This window comes from Vanacampus margaritifer, chromosome 6 (genome assembly GCF_051991255.1).
Source record: "Vanacampus margaritifer isolate UIUO_Vmar chromosome 6, RoL_Vmar_1.0, whole genome shotgun sequence".
NCBI lineage: Eukaryota > Metazoa > Chordata > Actinopteri > Syngnathiformes > Syngnathidae > Vanacampus > Vanacampus margaritifer.
This window is the reverse complement of record NC_135437.1, coordinates 17,498,926-17,524,721: the sequence shown is the minus strand read 5'-3', so window position 1 is coordinate 17,524,721 and position 25,796 is coordinate 17,498,926. Positions and strand designations below refer to the sequence as shown.

Below are 25,796 nucleotides of genomic sequence, written 5' to 3'. Positions count from 1 at the left end.
TAAAATACAGTAACTGAAAACGACTCAATATTCCTTTTAATAATTAAATCAAAACAATACATTTATAAATATATAAAAAATATTTTTAAAATAATAAAAATTGTTAATTTTGTAATTAATTTACTTGTAAAATGTACAAATCTATATTTTTATATAATAAATCAAATACATTTTTTTCCTATTTACTTGGATTTTTGAAAATCAAAATTATACATGATCCATTCTGTATCACTAATCACTTATGTATTTTTTCAGAATGTATAAATCAACACCTTTTAAAACTAATAAATTTAGAAAAAATACATTGTAATAACTTCCTTTTTTTTCTCTTAAATCAAAATTACTCACTATGATTTACTTTTAAATTTGTACTTATTTTAAAAATCTTAAATGAAAAAAAGAAGATCGCCAACATTCTGCGGTGGCATTGCAAACATTTAAATTGATTTCCTTAACTTATTTGGTTAAACAAAAACCAAACAAAAGCGAGTCAGCAATTTTCCATAATGAAATCCTTTATGTGGTAACAATCTCCCTTTCAACTGTAATCCTCTGACATTCACCACAGATGCTTTTCCAGTGCTTGCATTGAACAATGTTACTGTACATTTGAATAATTTCCCTTCTTTTGTTTTTTCTTTTTATAAATACCCATAGGGTAATAGGTCCTCAGTAGCATTTCAGTGCATTATAAAAACACACAACCCAAGGTTAATGTACTAATCGGCTTACAAAACAGAACAACCGAGTACCATAGAAAGCAAAGGATACACCATGTTACATAGTTACAGAAAATACATAGCATATATATAGAATTTATCACACAGAAAAAAAGCCACACAATACACGTTTATGAACCTCAGGCGCGGATGGCAGGACGTCACTTTCTGGGCTTTTTTTCTTTTCTTCGGGAGAACGTTAAGGCAGTGCTGCTGCACATCCACTTGAGAGCTTTGTGCGGACCCCTCAAAATAATTTCAGGCATCGCGGGCTAACTGGCAGAGGCGTACATTCCTAAAAATAAAGGCACAGCTTGGCGGCAGCGTTGCATGATTCTGCTGCAGTTTTTTTTTCTATTTTAATGATAATAATATTGTGTCGTGATGTATTTGCCCCCTTCCTGATTTTGACAAAATGTATATTTATCTAAAAATCATGCCGATTTTGAAGTGATATAAATACGAAATACAGTGTCTAAATGATTTCCATGGCTCTATGTGAAATAGAAGAAAGAACATGAGCATTATTTGTATGTATTGCTGCTGCATGTTAAGTTGACGTAGCAGTCATTGAAGGTTAGCATGTATGCTAATTTCTGTTAGCGCGCATATGGTGTTTTGTTTTGTATGTTGGGAGGGCTTTTGTAAGATGGCTGACGTAAGAAAACGCGTTGCCTCTTTTTGGAAGAACTGTACAAGTGAGTGCGAGAATAGAAGCTAAGGAATCATTTTAAATTTGTGTTGTTTACGTGAGGGGTAAAACAAAAAAAATGTATGGTCTCGTTATATAAAATTGGTCTGATGATCTGAAACATTTAAAAGTAGAGTTTGTATTGACACTTTTTTGACATAAACTGTTTATGACCCGACAGTAGAATGTTTAATTATATATATATATTTTTTTTAGAAAATCACCACACCAGAAGTGACTATTGCATCAGATTATTAAGATGATCGCCGTCCTTATGATTGAATTAATTGTGCAGTTCAAAAAAATACAACAACAAACCAGTAACATTTCGTTTTTGGCAATACTCCATCACAAGTCAAGCTAGCAATGAAGCTATCCTGGCATGCTGCTGTGTATGCTACGTTCAAATCTTGCTAAGCAGCTACAAGACAGCAAACTCTACCTTTAAGTGCGATAAATATGCAAAAAAAACACATCTGGAAGGGGGCAAACACTTTTTCATGACACTGTACATAACTTCACAGATTTTTAGCGACGGGCGAACAAAAAACAGGAATTGTAGAAACACCGCCGCACCAATCCCACACATGATTGACATTTTTTGTCCTGTCAGCATCCTCACACCTTGACTGAACGATGAGTGTCCTTTACAGTTCAAAGTGTTGATGAAGGCTACTTGGCCCAGCCGGTGGCGGCGGCGGCCTCTCCATTGATGTAGGCGAAACCGGGGAAATGCTGCGAGTGCTCATACTCGGAGTTCCTGCGCGGGACCAGAGGCGAGTAAACGTCCCCCGATGTGGCGTAGCGTGACGAGTGCATAGGCGGGCTACCGTAGCAGCCGTTGACCGAGGACATATCCGGCCAGCGGGGGGTCACGGGCGCAGGGTGCAGTCGGGGAGTGCTACTCATCAGACAAGGTTCCATGCGGGACATCTGACCGTTGAACTGGTACTGTGGGGAAAATGAGAAGAGACGTTATGATGAAGGACTGTAGTGGCGTGCCATCGTGACCCCTAAAATGTTTTCGTCATATTTTTAAATAATACAATGCTATTTATCTTAATTAAACACAAATTGTTGTGTTTTTGAAAGCAGTATGCATCTGTTTTCATAAAAATGTACATAAAGTAACATAAAAAAATAAAAATCTGTATTGCCTTCAAGGCCATGTATCGGGATACGTATCGTTTTTTTTTTAACGTATCGTATCATATCATGACCCCTGTATCGTGATATGAATTGTATCGTGAGTATCGAATTAAACAGAAGAGTGAAGGTGCTACTGTTGTATCTTAGTAGAAAAATATACACGGATGTTAAAAAAACCCCCCAACAAAGTGTCAACAAATATTAATAAAATTTACATTTTAATTGGGACAACAATGATAATTTAGTTAATTAAATTATCAGAATTATACTGATTTAAACAAATAGATATTTAGAATAAATGTTTGACATGCATGTCATTTATTTACATTAAATTACATTAATTAATCCATTACTTCGCCTATGATATCAGCACAGCAAAAAAAAAAAAAAAAAGCAAAACTTTCAATGTTTTAATGGTTAAAACAACAAATTGAAGGGAAGAACCAGGCTCAATTCCTTGGAAAATACTGTAACAGCACACATAGCAAAATAAAGCCTAACCTAGCCTAAAACAGAGCCTCAGTTCCTTTAAAAATAACAGCAATTTAGCAAAACACAGTCCAGCTAACTCTACCTTAGCTTCGTCTAAAACGGCCCAAAAACGACTCAACTTCTTAAAAAATAGAGTTAGAGAAAGTAGGCATAGCGTCCTTAAAAATAATCTCAATGTAGCAAAACATAGTTTAGCCTACTCTAAAATACAACAAAACCATTTAAAAATAATCACAACGTAGCAAAACATATATCATAGCCTTGCTTAGCTTTTAACAGGAAGCACCTGGCTCAGTTTCTTGTGCTCTGGACGGAATAAAAATAATCTAAATGTAAAATGTCATTTTGTTGATAATTGTGTGGCTGTTGCTTCAATATACAGAATAGTAGCTCTAAATTTCTTATTGTGGTCAAGAAAGTAATTTTCTAAGACAGGGATGGGTAACCTACTGTAAATGCTTGAGGGCCCTACAATTTTTTAAAAGTGCTACTGGATGTTTATCAGCATTCTTATTTATTCTTATTTTTATTTTTTATTTTTTTTTGGGGGGTAAAATAACTGGAGAGAAAAAAAAACACACAAATGTTTTTTAAAATTATTTTTAAATGAAAAAAAATCAGTTGCCAAGATATAAACACAAGTCGAGCAAGTTTATAAAATCAAGCAGATGTTAAAAATAAAGCTTCCTCTTGCGTTGCTATGACGACAGATGCCAAACAGCACACACTGTATGTGCATGCTGACTACCATATTTCAGACATTAGACAAAGTCCAACCTATCCCAGGGGACAAAGCCGCCGCATTGTGCCCGATTTAAGCCCAAACGCGTCTTGATAAAGAGGAAGTACGTGTTCACGTTAACATATAAACACCACAGTCGGCTCCATTATGAGCGGTCGCCGCGCGGAAAAAGACGGTAATCGCGGGGGAGTCAAAGGGCAGAGCGGGGGGGCCTCCCAGCTGAAAAGAGAGCATTGAATAACAATATTTTAGTAATACTCGCATGACGATGGAACACCGACAGCTGCTTCCGCTGCGTGCAGAGCAGGATTGCGGGACTTTGAGGAACATGCCTATTACGACCGGACGCACATACATAAACGTCTCAAGGACATGCCTTAAATTGAACAGGGAGTCGGTCATTTAGGTCCAACACTGCTTGCAGCTGTAATTATTATTCTTTCAACAATTGAATTGCCTTTTAGTCTGAGGGTGAAACTGACCTGTGCAGATGAGCGGTGGTAGGCGGAGTAGTGGAGCGGTGCCGGGATGGCGGCGTCGTGGGCGAGGCCTGGGTACTGGCTGGGGATGGCGTGAGGATGCTGGTTGGCGTAGCTGCCGTAGTTGTAGCTGCCCGTGTACCTGAAAAGGCAGGGATGCATTTTAAACAGGCTCATCATAAAAAACATTGTAATCAAAGAAAAATGGACACATTGTAGCTTTAAATACAAGATATACCTCATTTTAGCTTATTGCTAGCAGTCAATGGGGAACCCTATATTAAGGAGCTAGTAAGAGTTAGCATTAGAACTCACAAGGGGGTTTACCTTCAAGTAACAAATATTCATACATAAACGCTGTAGTAACACATACAGAGGTAATATAATGATACTCACAGACTTAATCTGTGAAAAGACAGTTATATTAATAATCAATCACAATTTCTTCTTCTGCTCTTTTGATCTTAATGTTAGTACTGTATGTCCATCTCCATTGCCCCACACTGCCCCTAAGAGGTGAAGCAGTGCATAGCAGGAACAGCATACTGTATATTTACAAACAATAGATACAGTTTGTTGAGTTTGTTTGTAAGTCAAATTTGTTTTGAAATCGAATCCCATTAGATTTTGCTTCAAAATTAAATTTTATCACTTTTTTTAAAAAATAAAATAATAAAAATATATATAAAAATAAACAAATTAAATTATATACCTTATATATACTTTCTATACAGTACATAAAAAAAGATACATTCAATTACATCATCCATCCATCCATCATCCATTATCTGAACAGTACATTAAATTTTTACAAAAAAAAGGGAACAGCAGATATTTATTTTTTAATTTCTTGTTTTATATTGCTATTTTAATATATGTCGCGTATACAGTATTACATAATGTTAGATACATTAATATTTACATATATAGTGTTAAACTACATCATATTAAAATAAGTAATATTACATAATACGTTAGGCCACCTCTGTTTTAGTGTTTTATTGTGTTTACTGTTCATGTCATTAATTTATTGTTTTTACTGTCATTGTTTTTAGATTTCTGACTTTTACATATGTACAGCACTTTATATGAACCTGTATATGTTCTATGATCTATGTAAAGTTGAGTTAATATACTGTTTTAATTTATTTTTGGGTTATATTTTCAAATTACGATTAAAGTTGAGGTTTGGTCGTGCAGGAAATACTAAGTTTCAAGCAGTAAATAATCATGTTTATTAATTGTGACGCCAATATCAATCAAAATAATCGTGATTATTATTTTTCCATAATTGCCCAGCTCGACTATATAGTTGCCATTTTGTAGTGAATGTATGTGGTAGTACAGTGTGGGAGAGAGAACAAAGCTATATTTCCCATGATGCATTGCACCAATCCAGTAATTAATTAACTAATTAACATCAGGGGTTGGAGTCAGGGTGGCTTATCTTAATAGCGCCATTTTTATTTTACTCAAGTGATGGCACGTATGAAGCTCACTTCGAACACATCCCCAGATTTCAAGATGTAATTACCCATGCTCCTCTCTGTGGGCATAGACGGGCAGTCGATGGGCGGAGGAGGGCGGCGGTGGCGTCGTGCCGGCGGCGCTGCTGCTGCTGTTCCTCATGCAGGACAGCTGTTGGCCGGCGTCGGGCGCCGAACCTCCTGCTGTTGTCACTGTGTATGTAAGGGACCACGTATAAGACTGAACGGCGCCTGCCAGACACATACATACACAGAGGTGGCTAAAGTGGCTAAAACTCTGTAGATACTTGTGTAACAAAAGACTCTGGTAAAGGTAGAAGCAATGTTTTAACTGAAGTAAAACAATCCAAAAAAGCAGGTATTTAAGTACAAAAAAAAATATTTTGACAAGACTCTGATAACTTCGAAAATCAGTTGGTCTCTCTCACCTGTGCTGGACGGGTACTCGGGCGACGTGTCGGCCGCGGGCGACGACGACGACACGGCGGCCGAGTGGACGGAGCGGGCGGGCGAGTAGGCACCCGGGGACGGCGAGGAGGTGGCGGTTATTTCGGTCAGTGTGAACTCTTCATCTCGCTCTGTGGGAAATGACATCAACATTGAAACGACAGCGTTTTGCTGGAATTGATTACAAAATTATTAGAAGAAGAAATCTCAGAAATCACATGAATCTCTATTTCTTCTAAGGCAGTCGTTCTCAAATAGGGGGGCGGGCCTGATGGCCGGGTGGGGCACGTTTGACCTCAGGGAACATGTTGCCGTACTAGAATAAAGTGTAATTGCACATCCACTACAGTAGGTGGCAGTGGCGCTCTTATTGTCAGAGAGTGAGCAAGGAGTATTAGCTTCTCTGCACAGGTGTAATTACAACAATTTCACAGACAAATTATACTATTTACAGTCATGGCAGTGAAATCTGGGGGGGTTGTTTTGGGGCGTAACAAAAAATAATTGAGAAGCACTGTGTAGTATTAAGGCCAAAAACATGAGGGGTAAAAATATTAACAAAATACTGTACTTAGAAACATTTAAAAATATGAATGGAGATAAATTGCAAAGCAAAGAAAATCCAAAAAAAAAAAAGTTAAATGTTAAAAAATGGAAAAGAAAACTGATTAAAAAAAGTATGAGTGGAGATAAAAATGAATTAACAAATATGCAAAGAAAAATGTGTGGGTATAGCGCATAAGTACATAACATATGAAAGGAAACATATGAGGTGAAATAAATTCTAGAGAAAAATGTAAAGAAAAAGCAGGAAAAATAAAAAAAAGAAATAATACTTCTAAATGTGTGGAAAATATTAAATAAAAAAATATGAGTGGAAAAAAACAACAAAGAAAAAAATAAAAATGAGAAGACAAATAGGGATTGCATAGTACCAAAAATATGAAACAATTAGGGGTAAAATAGCAAACAACAAACAAAATAAATTATTACAAGTAAATAGTAAAAGAAAAAATCTAATGGAAAAAGAGCAAATAATTTTTTTTATAGAAAAACAGAAAACAAAAGATTATTTAAACATATGAGAGAAAATATTACAGAAAACATTTTAAACATTATCAGAAAAATAAAAGAAAAATGTTTTTTTTAATATAAGGGGAAACAGAATAAATAGGAGAAACGGTGAAGAAAAATACGAAGGACATAATAAATAAGCAATTTTAAATATTGTAAGAAAAAATAAATAACAACAATTTCTCAATTAGGGAGGGAATGAAGGAAGGAAGTCAAAAATCACAACACAACAGCCTGAGTTTGTTTCATCATCGTCCTCACCTGTGCCGCCTTCGCTTTTCATGGCCCTCATGAGCTCGTTGGCCCTCTCCTGGCAGTGCAGCGACTCCAGCAGGTACAGGACGTAGTCGTCAAACATGAGGTGGATCAGGTGGAAGGAGCCTGTGTCACAAGGGTGCGTTATTGCCACCGCAGCCATGCAAAAACATCCACCACACTTTAACATCATATCTTCCCCACTGGGGGAAAGTAACTTGACTATGTTTTCCTCTCCACTATATACATAAAATCCCGAGGAAGTAAGAAATGATTTTGAACACATCCCTGATTTTTCCCCAATCCGGGTCAGTGCCAGAAATAGACCCTGCTGACCTCCGAGTGCCGGTGGTTGTGTGAGAGGACCAACAATTGTGTCATTGTGCATGTGTGACTGCATGATAAACACTCGCTGACTATTCAGGGGAGTCCGGTGCAATCCTGAGCTGTCATAAAATGGAAACTCACAAGCACATTGGGGGAGGCGGCTAGCGGGAGGTCACGTTTGTTAATTAGCCGTTTGTGCACGTAAAGCTGCTTTACGGAAACATGACAGCCAGCTGTGTCTTTGATATTCAAAGGAGAAGGGCCAGGCAACGAGAGGTCACTTTCCCTATTCATTTTACGACGCCTCAATTATCCAAGCCACGCCCACTTCACCTGCAATCCAATTGGCTCGATTTATCTGGGTACAATCCTCATCACCAGCGATGGAAGTCATAACCTTCTGTTTATCTCATTTGCTCCCAAAAACGTATAAATACATTGTAGTTTAAATGTTTTAAGTGTCCCAAAGACGTATTTACACGTTTTTTTCCAAATGTTTTTTTTTTTTTAATGCTAGAGCATACAGAAGACTTTGTTGCAGCCTCTCAACTGCAAAGAACGGTTGAAGAAATGGTAGTTATTACACAAAGGGCTAGCAGGTGACAGAAGAGGATAGGAAATGAACCAGGAACATGTTGAAAAAACCCTCAATTACTCAGAATTCTTAATAGATTAGTGAATAATGACGAAACTTAGCTAAATTCTAATTTCAGATAGAAATATACTTTTTTTTCTGATGAAAGAAGAGACCTTAATCTTTCTTTTGGTAGGTATGTAATAGAACACAATATTCTGTGGTGCTCGCAATATCAGTCAAAATCCAGTAAAACAGGAGTGAAGGGGATTGCTTCAGTGAGAATGGCTGGGAGTGAATGAGTTAAGGAGCAGTAGTAGTTGCAGCTCACCAAAGCTGGGGGCGCTGTGGAGCGTCATATCCCGAATGACTCTGGTCCCGAAGCAGGACCACATCAACAGGAACTGTTGGGCCACCTTCTTCAGGCAGCCGGGCCTCTTTCCCGACACCTAGAAGGAGAAGGAGGCCATTTCCATGTGAAAAGACGAGGGGTTGGGTTTTTTTTTGGGGGGGTCTGGATGCCAGTATTAACCCCTCTCTGCCTGTGTTTGGGGCTTAACCCTCCGAGACCAGAAAACATGTCAACAAGTCAACTATTTAATTTGCCCCCGGGGACACGCCTTCCTATTGAACCATTGTCTGGCCGGGCCGAGACGTTGCCAGGGCGACCACATTTTACAAGGCCATATCGGGCGTATAATGGGCGCAAATGGGAAGCTTGTAGACATCATTAACAGGGAGGATTGCCGTGTGAGTGAGAGACCAGCAAGCTCAGAGCTGTAGGTGTCTTTTTACAAGCTTTGAAAATATTTTTTGCATCAAGTGTCGAAAACATGACGCATATGAAGATGTCCAAGTGCAATATGAATTCACATGGTTAACAGAACGTATGGTGTTCCACAGGGTGCAATTCTGGGGCCTCTGCTGTTTTCATTGTAACTGTATTCAGGTGTTTGTGGAACACATCCCCATGAAGGGTTCGCTATAAACAAAACAGATGACTGTCTTACCTTGACGACACAGCGGTCCACCATGGAATCGAGCCACTCGATGTAGGCCTCGATGGGCGACTGCTCCTCCAAGAGGCGATCAAACTCCTGGTACACTGAGACAGAAGGACATTTGAACAAACTCGTGTACAGTATTCCCCAAATTTCGCTAGCGCGGCTAATAGTTAGGTGCGCCTTATAGTCCAGAAATTACTGAAATTTAATGCCCATGTCCTACTCATATAAATACACACATATATACACATATATCTATATGCTATTTATATATTAGGGCTGTCAGACGATTAGTTTTTAATTGTAATTAATAGCATGATTTGCAGTTAACTCATGATTAATTGGAAATTAATCACACATTTTATATCTGTTGCAAATGTACACAATCAAAAAAATTTTTCATACTCTTGCTAGTTAACATAAAAGTGGACAAATGTGGTTACCAAATCCATATGTGGCTGTATGTATCTTTTAGTTCATACAGTAATTTTAAGTAATTCATAAAGTTATTTGAAGTCAAATAGATATACATATTTTTTTTTGTACAAAATAAAAAAATTAAATAAAATAAAAAAATGTCCTCATTCTGCGTGACCACCTGATCGGGGACCCCCCAAAAAGTGCTTACAGTGTATGATGAGTTGTCGGTGCTCCTCCTGCGAGTCCTCCATGGTATAAAGCGTCTGCTTGGTGATGCTGTTCAGGTCCACGTTCCTCCAGTCCTCCAGCATTTGGAATGTGATATCGGCGCTATTTATCACCGTACGCGACGCCTGCGGACGGCCACACGGACATTATCGCCATCAGGACAAATTCTTATCTGAGGGGCCATGTTTGTTCATAAGGATTTTATTAAAAAGCTCTCAGGCCGCGCAGTACGCACCTGACACAGATGGTTTAGGGACGTTTGCCGTTTGAGGATTTGCGAGAATCTCCTGGACACTGAAAAGATTACAGGGGAATAAATAGGATGGAGTCTGGTGTATTTCCTTTGAAAGTTATGACACTCTTATGTGGCCATTCACTAAACAATAGATGTGGTGTAAACTCAGACATAAGTAACGTGATCATTGAGGGACTGTCAAATTATTTCAAGAGATAGCAACACAACAGCAATTAAATGTCGTAACCTGGATTAGCTAGCGAGTATTACTTGCAATTTAGCCTAGCCTACCATTGAGTGTTTTTTTTCTTCTTTTAGACTATGCCCAATTGTTATCAAACTAAGAAGACTATGATTGATTAATGATCTAGCTGTCCTGGTGCTTATTATTTACAAACATTCTCAATGAGTCTCTAAAGATGAGAATCTTTAAGCCACTTACACTCAAATTTGATGTTCCTCAGATTCTCCGGGAGATCATGAAGTGCGATTTTGAGCCACTCTTCTAATTGTTTGGCAAATTTCCGGATCACCTGCGTCAAACTGTGTCAAGGAAAGACAGAAAAAAAGAAAGGTATTTAACTGGGGGGTGGGGGGGGTGGCATCTCATATGGCTAGTGCGGTACGCTACTGGTTAGCACGCCTGCAAACAAAAACATCCACAAACCCCAACAATCTTCTAATATTAACAATAAAAGAAAAAAAATCCTGGAATCACACGGTCTGATTCTCAACTGATAAATAGATTTTTTAAAAAAAAAAATAATAATAATAAATTTAAATTAAATTTATTAATTCAGTTTTTTTTTAATGATTTTTTTTTAAAACGAGACATTACAGCATAAGACAAAGATACAATTTCAAACACCCCCCCAACGATGTAAAACATGTATGGATGCATCTGATGAGCTTGTGCAGGTGTACCTAATGTTGTGTCCAGTGGGTGTTTACAGCAGCGGTCTCCTTCTCACCTGTCAGGTAACGCTTGGAGGACGGTCGGCATGAGTACCCCGGAGATGGCCTTGTAGAGGATGGAGTCGCACACCCCGACGATGTTGACTACGGTGGGCGAGCTGAGCACGGGCAGCATGTGGGGCGGCATGCCTTGCCAAAAGTGCAACAGGAAGCTTTGGACCTACACACGCACACACCCACAATGATGTCCAATGTTGTTTTTGCAACAGAAGCAGTTTGATTGAAGCTCAAAAGAAAGCCTCGCCTCGTCAAAGTTGGCCCGGATGACCGTGTCCAGTATCCTCTGGCAGTGTGTTCTGTACATCATGATGAAGGTTGACACCTGTGGGCGACAAGCGCAGTATTGATCGACGGAGGCGCAAGGAAATGCGCCAGCAAAACAAGGAGATAAATCCCGCGCAAAGCATGGGAACGGCCGAATTGGCGTTACAGCACGGGAGCTGTAAAGCAGCCTTTAGAGATCAGCAAAACATTTCAAATCACCCCCGCCATGTGTGTCAAAAGGCGGACAGCTAGTGCCAGGCCTTTGTCTGTGCTGAGATCTTATTATCTCCCACCAAAGATTAAGAGTTAGCCAGGAGCCAGCGTATAAATCCTCCGGGTCCTTCTCCAGGGTCCGGGCCAAATGCAGAGGGCGGGGGTCTCTATTGCTAAGAACCACGTTATGTACTTTAAACGTAAAGGAAAGATACTTGTACTTCAGAAAATGCACAAGTAGTGATTTAACTCCTTATGTAAAAGTACAAATGTGTAGACTCTGAAATGCTATGCTATAAAAGCTAATTGCTAATGTTGAGAAACTGACTAACAAAAGAATGAGTAAAAGCTACAGTTTTTTTGTTTGTTTTTTTACTCATTCACTCCCAGCCATTTTCACTGAAGCAATCCCCTTCAATCCCAGCTGTGTCACTGGATTTTGACTGATTTTGCAAGGCCCACAGAATATTGTGTTCTATTGCTATAAAAACATGGAACCTACCAAAAGAAAGATTATATTTCTATCTGTTTTTGTTTTGCAGCAATTAGCATTCAAATATAGCTAAGTTTCATCATTATTCACAAATCTACTTAGAACTGTGAGTAAATTTGCTTTTTTTCAACCTGGCCCTGGTTGATCTCTTTTGCTCTGCTGCCACTTGCTGGCCGTTTGTGTAATAACTACCATTTCTTCAACCGTGCTTTGCAGTTGAGAGGCTGCATCAAAGCCTTCTGTATGCTCTAACCCCCCAAAAAAACATAAAAACTTGTAAATACGTCTTTGGGACACTTAAACATTTTAAATAGAACTTATTTATAGGTTTTTGGGAGCAAATGAGTTAATGGGTACAAGTACTAAATTATAATGCCCTCGCATATGGGAAAGGAGAGCCACAGTCACCTATGATGGAAGCTCAGTAAGGCATACCCATGAAAGCTACTGTTGGCCACGGCTCACACCCAGCCACTCGCACACAAACTGGCCAATGTCACACGTCACCCCATCAGGCTCCGCCTCTTAAAAGGCACATACATGTACACAGAGACTAACATGTACAGTTTTTTCCTGACATTTTATGCTCATAATGACTTTTTCTTATGCCATATGAGTTTATAAAAAAAGTGTGTTTAAATTGTATTTTTAGTAATTACATATAGTACAGATACAGGAAATTACAGTAAGCAAAGTAACTAAGTATTTGTACTTGGTTATTTGCCACCATTGCTGAGGACGGAATAAAAGCACAACTGCGTGTTTACCCGCTCTTCTGGCAAGCTGGCAGGCAAATGGAGGTCTTTGACATTTGGGAACTCTGGCAGCAGCGTCCCCAGCTTGGAGCGCGGTGAATACGCCACTGTCTGCTTGGTCACCTCCTTCTTGCCTGCCTCGTTCACCCACGCCGCGCCCTTCTTGGAGTACATCACATCGTAGTACTGCGACGTCTCCTTCACCGCGATGCCGTAGTAATGGTACCTGCAACCAGCGCCATCACACTTACATGGCTATTTATCGACATACATTCACGTATAGTTAGTGGACGTACATGAAGCTGTTGTGTCAAAGTAATAGGAAGCAGGCCAGTTTACTTTGGAAAAGATTGATCATAATTTTTGCCTATTTTCTGACTTGTTATGAAGCAATCATTGTATTGATGTAACAATAAACAAGTTTTCATATATTATTAAGAAATATGGAAACAATGGTATGGCTAATTAACTTTTGTCATTGTACAAGAGGAATACGAAAATAATTAAACATTTACAATCTTAATTTTTTTTTGTAGATTAGAAATAAAAAAATGCTAGCTTTGCCAATGCACAAGGGGAATATGAAAATAATATATTTTTTAGATTGATACATTTTAAATTATTTTTATATTAATTCTAAATTTTAAATAAAATAATTTTGTTTTTGCACAGGAGGAATTTGAAAATATCTAAAAAAAATCTAACAAAAAAATCTAATTAAAACAGAATAAATTAAGATAAAAAAATTATCGGCTAAAAAATTAATCGCACAGTAAACCCACATTTTCGCATATTTGGGGATTTTTTAATATAAAAAAAAAGACCCCCATTTTTTTTTACCGCAATGCATTTCGATGGGCATCAATAATAATAATAATAATAGAAAAATAAATAAATACAATTTCTGTAATAAAAAAAGCAAGTTAAGAAACAACAAAGAAAGAAAGAAAAATATAAATTAATTGAAAAAAATCCTAAATACAGAAAGATTATGGTAAATGACTTTCTGAATAATAATAATAAACAAAAAACAAAAAAAATCTATGCAAAAAAAAATAAAATGACAATATAAATAAATAGGAGAAAATAAAAACAAATGAAATTAATTGGAAGTACAAATAAGGCAAGATGACAAGCTACTTACTTGGACTGGCCTCTTGTGCCGAGTCGTCTGGTGGTGAGTGCTGGAAACTGTTGTCGGATAATCTGTTTCAAAACAAAAACAAAAAGATGCTTAGTGTGCACTTCTCATAGCTGACCCATTAGCATATTTGACGGTCACAGAAACTTTCCCTTGAATTCTTATTGGCCAGCAATAAATGATAAGTTTCCCACTATCCCCCACTTTTTTTTTTGTGTGGCCGTCTCCAAGGGTCGGGCCGCGGGTGGAGGAACTTTAGCAAACAGTGTCGCTCTCCATTGTGTGCCGTGAAAACAGAGGCCAAGCTGTGAACTTTCTGTCAGGCCCCCCGCTTGATAAATGAGCAGACAGGGGAGGCGGTGCAGGGCCCGCTCTCTACTTCTCCTCTCCTCTCCCTCTTTTTTTTGTCCCGAATCAATGAAGCCTTCCTAAAGGACACCCCACACCGCTCCAGCCACTGATCTAACATTCCGCAACATCTCACCCTTCCAAATTTCCTTTAATTACACATTAATCCCGGCCCCTTCTCTTTTTCAATATCTTCCGACAGGAGCCGCCGAGGGGAAAAGCGGGGAGAGGAGGACAAGGGAGGGGAGGGCTGGCAGTTTTTTGGGGCGGGGGGTCCAGCGCACGAGGGCCGGGTGGCTTTGTCAGGCTTGTGAGAACGGAGCAAAGTCGGTCATCTTGTCGGCGGGATTGGATTCTGCCGCTGGAGGCTTCACACTGAGGCCGAGCGGGGTAGCTTCGCCCGCCTCATTTAGCCCAAAAACTCATAAAGCACCAAACTCTGTGGAGGGAAGGATGCCGATACGAAAAGATCCTGTTAACAGTTTGGTGAGCGGCGGGATAAATATACAAAGTACAAGACTGGAAGCTCGGGAGAGCCATGACAATGACTATGACTATGACTATATCTATATATATAGATATACATACACATATATATTTATATATATTTTGTTAACGTTACCTTCCCGAAGCTGGCCGCATTGACCGGCTGCGTGTCGTGTTTCTCGCTGAAGTCGAGGTAGTGCATGTAGAGGGCGCTTCTCGGGATGCACACGCCTTCTGCGATCTCGTAGTTCTCCTCCAGCCTGGACCACACAGTTGAACGCACAAGGATTACAAAACCGTGCGGGCAGCAAGACGCATATTGTACTGTATTAGCGTTCTCTGAATTCAAGGTGAAGAGAGCTAGATTTGACGAAAAGGCTACTCTCCCTGTTCATTTTGTTCACCAGTAAACCCTATACCTATATCTTGAATTCAATGTTTTATTTTTTTAATGAAGAAGGGTTTAGTGAATACGCATAGGAAACTGATGGGGTTAGAACCTCCACCAAGGTTAAAAACCACTGTAGAATAGATGAGGAAATTAAGTCCAAACTTTGGATAATGTGAAATGATACTAATATATATATATATATATATATATATATATATATATATATATATATATATATAAATATAAAAAAAAATATATAAAATATATATATATATATAAATATAAAATATATATATATATATATATATAAAATATAAAATATATATATATAAAATATATATATATATATATAATATATATATATATATATATATATATATTATTATTTTTATTTATTTTTTTACTTTTCACGCCACTATTTGTACATAAAAGTATATCAAAACATACCATTCCAGAGTGGCAGGTGTCGAATGCGGTTTGGAGGCCCTGTTATTTTCCTTTTCTTCATCTGAAATGAGGACATAATAATGCTACTAATCAATAACAATCGTGTCATTTCTTGCTTGAGGTCACCGTGACATTGTTTATGATGTGACTCACGCTCGTCGGTGGACATGTTGCCCAGGGACATGTGGCTGGAGTAGCGTTTGCTCTCGCTCTCGTTGAGGCATCGCTCGATCCAGCTCTCTGCGGACACGCGCACCGAGCTCAATATGACACTTGGACAGAAATCAAACATGCATCTAGAAAAGGGATTGCCAAGCTTTTCAACATGTGCTAAGCAGTTAAACTGGGGGAAAAGTCTACATCAGAACTTTGTGTGATCAGTAGTGAAGCAAAATGTTATTAGTATGTGCTATCTTGTAACATTCAAAATGGGTTAATGTTTACTTTTTATCAATAAATTGTGATACCATTCAACATTAGCATTTTTTAATTTACATTTTTACAAATAAAAACAGCCAATATCGTGTAACATTAAAGCTGCTCTACGTAGCAATTTGCCCCAAAATACCCCGAAGTATAAATAATCCAGCATTGTCTTGGTCATTTTTGGACCAGACGCTAGGTCTAGATTAGCTATTTCACCTAATTTGGTTTACTTTTAAAGTTTTAACCCAGCATTTATTAAGAGTGTGGTACGCCAAAGTTGTCATACTAGTGAGGACAAAGAGCATACTAGTACATAAACAGAGCTTGATCTTGATAGCTAGTATATGAAATAAATGCTTTAACAGCTTCCCAGTTAGCGATGTGCTAGCATGCTACTACATGGTCCTTCAGCTGGCTATCAAGGATGTGGCGTAAAAATGCTCAAATGGCTTGCAATAGCCACGGCTCTATTTGAGGGGCTTTTTTATCCACACGGCAGGAATCCAACAAGCATTGTCCCACCACCCCCACCACGACCCCCATGGACCCCATTACTCACTCACTCCCTCCCTCCCTCCCTGCCTTCCTCCCCCGGGAGAAGACGACGACGACGGAGCACCCCGTCTTAAAAGAGCTTGCCTACATTTAGTGAGAAGGCCATTGTGCCTGTTTTCATTTCCAGCTCAACTGGTGTGTGTGTGTGTGTGTGTGTGTTCATGTGTGTGACTGTGTATGCGCTTACTGGGAGGCTCACCATTGGAATTCCGAAAAACCAAGAAGTATTAAATTAATTAATCAGCCTACAGAGACTTTGCTTGGTGTTTATCAGAAGAACATTAGCATTTTAATGAGAATTGGTCCAAGGCATAAGCAAACTAAGCACCTGCTTAGTGCCCCGTGACTACTAGGGGATCCCCAAGAACAATTAACGGTCAACGGAGACTGGAATACTAATTTATTTATTTATTGAGTGGTATTGAGGAGGAATAGTACCATAAAAAAGTCAAATGTTTGGATCAGGTAGTTTTTCACACTTTTACATAGTTTTGAGATCTGTCAATTGAACTTCATTTAAGACAATAATCCGTTCCAGGACTCCCAATAAAATATGAACAATTTCTGTTTCTAAGTTTATATGAATTTTTTATAAATTTAAGATAAAAAGAAATAATACATTTAAGAAAAAAGTACATACAGTAATAATAAAACGTAAAAACCCTTGGCCATCACAAGCAGATTAATACAGACAGATTAATACATACATATATAAACATGAAGGAGGCGGTCACAAGTTCACAACTGCTCAGTAAATTGCAGATGATAAAGAATATATCCCTGTGAGTACTGTTTTTGTTAGTCTGCATGTTGCTAAAGAGCGGGGTGTAAAACTATAATTTGTTTAAAGATTTATAATATGGAGGAAAATTCTAAATAAATAAATGACTAAAAGTGAAAATAAAAACGGATATAAAACATAATTCGAAAAAACAACAACTATATAAATATATATATACATATATATATATATATATATACATATATAATTAAATTATCTATTTTTTATATATTATATATTTTTTATATGCGTTTAAATTTTCGCTTTTAGTCATTTATCTATTTATTTAGTCATTTATTTATTTTGAATTTTGGCAGTTTTAGTCCTCCATATTATAACACCGCCACATTGATGCCAGAGGTGGGCACTCAATTGTCAAATTCCGTCAATGACGATGCCCACCTTTCACCATGTGCTCCGCATATTTGGCGAATACTTTGACGCGAAGCCTCGCAAAAACACACGGAACGAGAAGGACCGTCTGGATCGTCATAAATCTGCTTCAGTCCGATGCTCATCCCGTGTATTTTTTCGAAGTTTTCCGAGGTGGCCGTCGTGATTGACAGGAATTGATGGAAGTGCCCACCTCTGCTAGTTTCATTAGACCCAAATAACACTTTCACAGTGTTACTTTTAGTAAGGCTCCATATTCAGCAGTGCCCTGCGATTGGTTTGCAACCAGTTCAAGGTGTACCCCGCCTACTGCCCGAAGCCAGCTGGGATAGGCTCCAGCAACCCCCACGACCCTTGTGTGGACAAGCGGTTAAGAAAATGGATGGATGGATGGATGAATGACCAATAACACCTGGAGCCAAAATCAAATTTTGCTCAGGGTCACAAGGAGGTGTGAATGAGATGGAACGGTGTGATGGTGGGGTTAAAAAGTCCCCTTTCTTTTACACGAACACTGATAGGATGTGATAAGAAGAACGTCTGTTGTTGGGATGCACTGTCGGAAGAAAGGGGGCGGGGGGGGGGGGGGGTCACAGTCCTGAAAAGTGCTCTGGGAGGGTAGGGAACAGAGAATATGATAAAGGGAACATGCACGAGTGTCCCAGCAGGGGACAAACATAACAAATGTCATTATTGTCATAGTCATTATTATTAGTACTAGTTGTACTATGAGCCCCCATTTTATCGTTGTGGGATATCGTTGTTTATCCTCTATATGCTAACATATAATGTAAAATACCACAAATGAGCTAACGGTAATTACAGTACAATGAGCAGTCAACAATCCTCACAGGCATATATTCTATCCGTCCGATGGGGCTATTACTGAAGCTTAGTTGGGGACCTTCTCTGTCACATCTTCTCAACATCTGTGCTGATCGGCCTGTTGTGACACAACGTGGTGCTACATTGAAGGTACGCAGCATTAAATTCGGACTGACAGAAAGAATTATAAATAAAGTTTAAATTGACACAATTTGTGCGTGCCAAATGTAGTATCAAAAACACATGATGGTTAAAAGTAACCCAAACTGGGTGAAATAGCTAACCCAATGCTGGGTTTTTTATACCCAGCGCAATGGGTTGATGATTTGACCCAGCACGTTGGGTCAGGATTTTGATCCAATAAGGGATTAAAAACTACTCATACAGATGCGATAGAGCTAATGAATATAAACTAAGCTAAAAGAAAAATAAGCTAAGCTAATAAGCTAAAACTCATCACTCTGACCAAGATTTGAACCCCATGGCACGTCATCCATGTCCTCCGACAACTTTACCACACCAACATCTTCTAAGAGTTATAGATTACATTTACTTCAACTTCAATACACAAAATGGCAACCAACTTTATCTTTTTAGCCCACTCAAATACTGTACAATCTTGGACCAAATCTGCTAGGTCAAAACGATGATATTTTAACCCAAATTTGGGTAAAAGTAACCCAATCTTCTCAAAATCCAAAGCTTCCCAGCAAGTGGGTTGGGAAAGCAAACGCATCCTTTTTTTTTAGTGTGTGTACTATAGCAATGTGCTTTCATGTCATTTGAGACAAAACATTAGGTACATCATCCCCAAGACAAGGGCTTGAGTTTTTCACATTCCAAATATTACTAGTTTCCCCACAATTCCACAAGAAAAAAAACATTCAATGAATGAGATGTTTAAATGAAAATGAAAAATTGTCCTGACAACAGTACATTCTATACGCAACTGTGGAATATGAATGAAGAAAATCCACCAGTTTTTATCCTTCTCAGGGAGCGGCCATTTTGCCACTTGCTGTCGATTGAAAATGACATCACAGTGCCTAAGAGCCAATCATGGCTCACCTATATAAATAAAAATGACTTGACTTGTTTTCTGGATTTGGTCATGTGACATTTGCAAACTAAGCCCATTTGTCATTTTACCAGCCAGCAAGTGGCAAATTGGCTGCCCCCTGATATGGATAAAAAGTTTGGGTGGATTTTGCTGCTTAGGAAATATTCCACAAACGCAATATTAATCATATTACTGTGTTAAGAGACTAGTGAGGCCGCATACGATATAACATTATTAAAAGAAGTGGCGTTTTTTTACTTGACTTCCTCTCTAACGAAAAAGTTCCTCATCTCAAGCCATTTTGCTCAGTCATACTTCAACATGCTAACACAATTCAAAATGAATTAAACAACTAATCACACAATTCTGGCGATCAAGGCTACTATTCTTTAAATTCCAAAACCTATCCCCAATGGCACATTCTCATAACAAAAAATCCAAAATTAGGAGATATTTGACATTGCTTTTTACATTTCTTAGGCTGATTCAAATCATTCCAACCGGAAACTGTTCAGCTTGTATCAAACTAACACATTTTCTAAATTTCTACAGTAAAATTCTAAATTTTTTACATATTTACCTCCTCCGTCCACATTTCTCCACTGAACTACAAAACAGAGCTCACTCAGGAAATCTTGGGAAATATTTTAAGACATTACATACAGTAAAATTCCCCAAACTAAGAAATCCTTTACATATGTATATTCTTCCACATTTATTAATCAATGCAAAAGCATTGCAAATTCATGTCTAATATTCAGCTGACTTTGGATCACACCATCCCTCCAAGGCATCATAGCAAGAGAGAAAAAAAAATTCTTAAAAAAAAAAATACTGCTTTATTATATTATTACTGATACTACTGAGAAATACTTTATATAGTTTCACTATATTACAAATTTTCATCAAACAAGTCAGTCTGGACCTCAGACCCCTCATTTTTTAATAGCCTTCTATGTGCTAATATGCTAATTGATATTACATAACTTGGAAGCAACTTTTGTTTTTCCATCGGGGCAACAGCACAAGCACAAACTCGGACCTCCAGCAGCAGATTGTGATTTTATTTTATCGTTATAATTTGATTAAAATGAATTTTTTAAAAAGTGGGGGCGTACAGGGGGGTAAAGGTGAAAAAAAAAAAGCGAAAGCAGCTGAAGTGAAGCTAATTCTCCACACAGGCTTCATTTGCTTCGGGGGAAGATAAGTACGGGACGGAAATAATTGGATTAAAGTCGATCAACAAGTGGGACGGATGTTCACACATTTCTCAACACTCACTGAGGACTAAGTGACCCGACACACACGGCCGGCGTGCACTTGCATGCTCAATCAACCACATTGACGCTCAAAGGAAGGAATTACACTGTACTTGCACTAATAATTTATTGATACATAAAGTTGGTGAAAAAAAACATTGATTTCACTGACTTTATTTAGCTTTAAATTTTTGTTAAAAAGTGACTTGACACTTTTGTCACAAATGCTACTTTAATTCAAAATAATTGTACTTGAGCAACCCTTTACTCAATATATACATATATAATAAACTCAAATTAAAGTTTCCCTATAAAGAAAAGTGACATAACTGCAAATGTTTAAAAAACACAATGCTGTTTTTAAATTTTTTTATTTTTATGTAAAAGCAAAAGAAAATGTCAAATGTCAAAACTACACTCCCGTCACCCTATCCTAAACTTTAAGAAACTGATTTTTTGGGGTTTATTTTAAACAATCGCTGCTGAAATTACGAAAAATTGACCATACATTGAATTTCTTTCCTATAGCTGATTAAATTAGAACGTTTATTAAAGATGCAACTTTAAAAGACTTTAATTTCAATAATCTTCTTTTTTAAAGATATGTTTGTAAGAAAATGCAAGAATTTAAGAAAAGGAAAAAAAAAGTTGCCACTTAAAAACAATATAAAACAGAACTGATCAAATCTACACCTGAATAAAAATTATTTGTACAAATTTAGCCACAATTTTAAAATTATGCATTATTTACTGCCTTTTTTGCAACACTTCACGCTACTCAAAAAAACAAATACCGGTTTGAAAGGATCCTATTTTAGAAAAATACAATTAAATGTATACACAAATATATTAAAAATCACCTAAATCTAAGTAAAAATTTTTTTAAACTTGACAAAAAGGGAAGAATTTAGCTAAAAAGATGAGCTACTTTTTCCAAAATAAAATAAGAAAAAAGAAAGTACATGCATACCAAAGACAGCCAATTAATGGGAAAAAGTTTTACCAAAACATTCTTTTTTTTTTATTATTTACAAATTCTTAAGCTTTTCTCCCACCCCCAAAAATCAAGAAATTAACTCAACGTAATAATAAAAATCAGGGAGTTACTTTAAAAAAAAAAATTACAATTTATGAAAAATAGTATGTAAAAAAAAAAAAAAAAAAGTTACTCCTGAATTTTTTTCATTAGAAAATGTTCACCCATATTAAACTTAAGAAACTAGCAGAAAAAAAGGGAGCAACAAAACATACCATACTATTTAAAAATGCAACGTTGTAAATAGACATGTCTAATTATTATTTTTAAAATACAACCAAAATATATTAAGAAATATACTAGTAGAAGTTGTTTTAGAAAACCCAACCAATTCCATCAAATTTGACATTTTCCTAAAAAAATCCGCTGAAAAGAGCAGCAACACTCTTTCAAAACAAAATAAGCAAAAACTGGACATACGCCAAAGACAGGCCCTTAATGGTGAAAATTTTCCCCAAAAAATCAGAAATGATAAGCGAACTTTTGGTCCAACTTTGCAAAAAACGAGGAAACCAGCAACAAGTGAAAGGCCGACTTCCCTGCCTTTGATGGCCCTTCCCTTTGGGCCCTTCCCCAAAGCGCTTCACGCGAGGCGGCGTGGCGGCATCCCACTGACCTGTGGAATCCATGTCAGGCTCCTCCAGCAGCCCGCAGTGCATCCTCTTCCCATCCAGCACTCCTCCGAATAGAAAACGGCCGCGACTTTCCCTCCTCCGCCTCCTCCTCCACCTGCTCTGTATCCTCGCCCGGCTCGCCGTCTCCGCGACCACTGGCCGGCGGAGAGGAGATGCTGAGGCTCTGGGTGGACGAGAGAGAGCGAGTGAGAGCGAGGGTACGTGTGGGTGGGGAATGATGGGGGACCGTAGGAGGAAGTGGGGGGTGTTTTAGAGGGTCCTCCAGAAATCCAGCGGGGGCAAAGGCAGAGCCGTCAAAATGTTTGCTGATGTTTCATGGGAAAGGGGGCTGATTTTTATAGGAGCCCTGATGGGGACATGTCATTGATAGGCTTGCGGGGCTGATGAATGGCCCCCGAGTCAGATGGGGATGTGGCAAGGCTCACTGGAAGTCTTTTGTGGGCCTCTTTTGAATAAGAAAAGCTCCCCTCCCAAGAAAAAAAAAAAAAGCAGAAGCAGGGAGGGTGGAGGGAGGGTAGGCCTCCCATCCTCCATGATGGCATTTCATACGCTTTCACACCACACACAGCTCTCACTTCCAAAGTGTCCAAAGAAAAATAATCATTTCTAAGGACTGGATTTGAAACATGCAACGAATTTCGCTACTAGTTGCACGGAGTCACTCACTAGCGACATCTGAGTCATGCGTGTTATTACTGTATAGGTGTTTAAAAACTCAAATGTGACGTTTTAGCTGGCAAAATTGCTACTGTGGTTCTGGTCACTTTGTTTGATAGACCAAAATCAATGGGGAGAGATTTGTCTAAAATCACACTAATGTTTCTGGACAGGAAAATACTGAGCTGCCAAACAGAAATTATATTTAAGTAAAAAGAGTTGATTATCTAAAAACAAAAAAAAACAGTTATTCATTATTAACTCATTTGCTCCCAAATACGTATTAATACGTTCTACTTTAAATGTTTTAAGTGTCCCAAAGACGTATTTATATGTGTTTTTTTATGCTAGAAAAGTGGTGGGCATGTTTTGGAGGTTTCCCAGCTACAACGCAGCTGATTCCAATCAACAGGATCGTTACCAAGCTTATGCAGAGCTTGCTGATGAGCTGATCATATATCAGCTGTGTTGGAGAAGAGACACATCCAAAACCTGCAGGACTCTGGCCCTCGAGGACCGAGGGTGCCCACCCCTGTGCTAGCATACAGAAGGCTTTGATGCAGCCTCTCAACTGCAAAGAACGGTTGAAGAAATGGTAGTTATTACACAAACGGCCAGCAGGTGGCAGCAGAGCAAAAGAGATCAACCAGGGGCCATGTTGAAAAAAAGCTCATTACTCATATTTCTAAATAGATTTGTGAATAATGATGAAACTTAGCTATATTCTAAAGTTAATTGCTGCAAAACGGAAACAGATAGAAGTATACTTTTTTTCCTGATGAAAGAAGAGACTCTTTCTTTTGGTAGTTTCCATGTTTTTTATAGCAATAGAGCACAATAGTCTGTGGGCCTTGCAAAATCAGTCAAAATCCTGTAAAACAGCCGGGAGTGAAGGGGATTGCTTCTGTGAAAATGGCTGGGAGTGAATGAGTTAAGTGGAAATGTGTTTTCCTGTCTTCTGTATTTGTAATTGTTCTTAAAATATAGATATTTGTTTTCTATTTTATCCGAATACTGGATTATTTGATATAATTTTCAGTAGGACATTTGAATACCTAAATATTCTATAGCTGCTGCCCTAGTTCAAAGCAAACATGGTGAAGCACCATTTAGCTGTTGTGCTGCACGCAAATGGAATAAGATGCCAAAAGAAGTGAAGTCAAGTGCAAATCCTTTTAAATCCAAGTTTAAAAATATGATTTAACACCCCCTATATCTTTGATTAAGGTCTTTTGAAGCATTATTAAATTAAATTTAACTATTTTATTTCTTTACTTTGCTTGTAAATGTGTTTAACTCTTTTTTTCTTTACATTTCTACATTATACACTTTTCATATGCATTGTGCTATAAAAATAAAGTTTAATTACTTTTGACGGAATTTTTCTTCCTTGCCTTTTTTACTTGCCACTTGAGACTGTGGATGGAAAAGAGACAAAGTTATAATCTGTCATGAAACATCTCTATTTTAATATTTTAAACAACATCAAGGGTTTATCACCTCAACCTTATTTTGGTGCGTCTGCGACAAGCAGGGGGGGACAGTCACAAAAGGCGGTGAGGCAAAGAGAAGAGAAAGTGAGTGAGAAAAAAAAAAAAAGGGGGGGGGGGGGTAAAAGTGTAAAGCCCCAGGCTGGTCGGGGCTCTGATGGAGTGCCTGAGAGCTGGAGAAGGGAAAGCTGTGATTAGAATATGAATGGAACCACAGGAGAGGAGGAGGAGAAGCAGAAGAAGAGGAGAAAGGAGGATTATGGCTGAATTACTCACCGCAACGTAGAGGACTTTTTCGCTGGACATTTTTTTTTTTTTTTTTACCCACAAGCCACCTGGGAAGCTGAAGCACACACTCACACACAAGCAAAGACATGTTTAAAGTGCACATTAAGGTGCAATATACAAAAGTCATGAGGATGTCATTAATTGCGGCCAATTAACAAGGGCAGGTGCATCCTTTCCTCTTATCACGTGTCGTGCACGCTCACAAACGGATGTACACGCCTTTTGTCCCATTGCTAAAGTCCTCAATTGTATGTGTTTGGCATTCAGGCTTTGAAGGGAGGAAATCATACGACCAAAAAGGGATTTTGTCGACTTGACATCAATGTCGCCCAATACAAAGCGGGTTATGACATCATCACAGGAGCTTTTATCAGCCACAGGCAAAACAAACAAGTCATTTTTATTCATGGTTTCAACTCTTGATTCAAAATGAGGGCGAGATGTCACGTTATTACATAGGCTTTATTAGTTTTTTTTCCTATTTTAATTTATAAGCAGGTTAATCTCAATAAATTAGAATATGGCAGAAAAGCTCATTTAATTTAGCATTTCAAT

The 25,796-nt window shown here is 38.1% G+C and overlaps 1 protein-coding gene across 4 annotated transcripts; it reads right to left on the bottom strand.

Annotated features, from left to right (window-relative positions):
- Window positions 1-413: 413 nt before the first annotated feature.
- rfx4 (regulatory factor X, 4) lies at window positions 414-25,530 on the bottom strand. Of its 4 annotated transcripts, none has more exons than XM_077567840.1 (20): window positions 25,230-25,530; window positions 24,833-24,879; window positions 22,788-22,969; window positions 15,990-16,076; window positions 15,837-15,897; window positions 15,135-15,258; window positions 14,168-14,229; window positions 13,036-13,249; window positions 11,543-11,620; window positions 11,295-11,458; window positions 10,766-10,866; window positions 10,324-10,382; window positions 10,069-10,213; window positions 9,447-9,541; window positions 8,768-8,885; window positions 7,542-7,661; window positions 6,188-6,337; window positions 5,807-5,951; window positions 4,276-4,414; window positions 414-2,361 (listed from the first exon to the last, which is right to left on the bottom strand). In XM_077567840.1, the coding sequence occupies exons 1-20, from the start codon at window positions 25,257-25,259 to the stop codon at window positions 2,083-2,085; spliced, it is 2,400 nt and encodes a 799-aa protein (XP_077423966.1). In that variant the 5' UTR covers window positions 25,260-25,530; the 3' UTR covers window positions 414-2,082. The 4 variants fall into 4 exon arrangements, with proteins under 4 accessions (XP_077423966.1, XP_077423965.1, XP_077423967.1 ...); XM_077567839.1 differs by having other exon boundaries at window positions 5,807-5,990; window positions 25,230-25,529; XM_077567841.1 differs by lacking the exon at window positions 25,230-25,530 and adding an exon at window positions 24,964-25,069 and having other exon boundaries at window positions 5,807-5,990.
- Window positions 25,531-25,796: the final 266 nt, after the last annotated feature.

Bases quoted from the DNA above. Each gene is read 5' to 3' on its own strand.
- rfx4 (XM_077567839.1), bottom strand. From the start codon at position 25,259: ATGTCCAGCGAAAAAGTCCTCTACGTTGCG. The intron at 15,898-15,989 runs GTGAGTCACATC...TCCTCATTTCAG, and splicing joins CAACATGTCCACCGACGAGC to ATGAAGAAAAGGAAAATAAC. The intron at 13,250-14,167 runs GTAAGTAGCTTG...CGCTGGTTGCAG, and splicing joins GGCACAAGAGGCCAGTCCAA to GTACCATTACTACGGCATCG.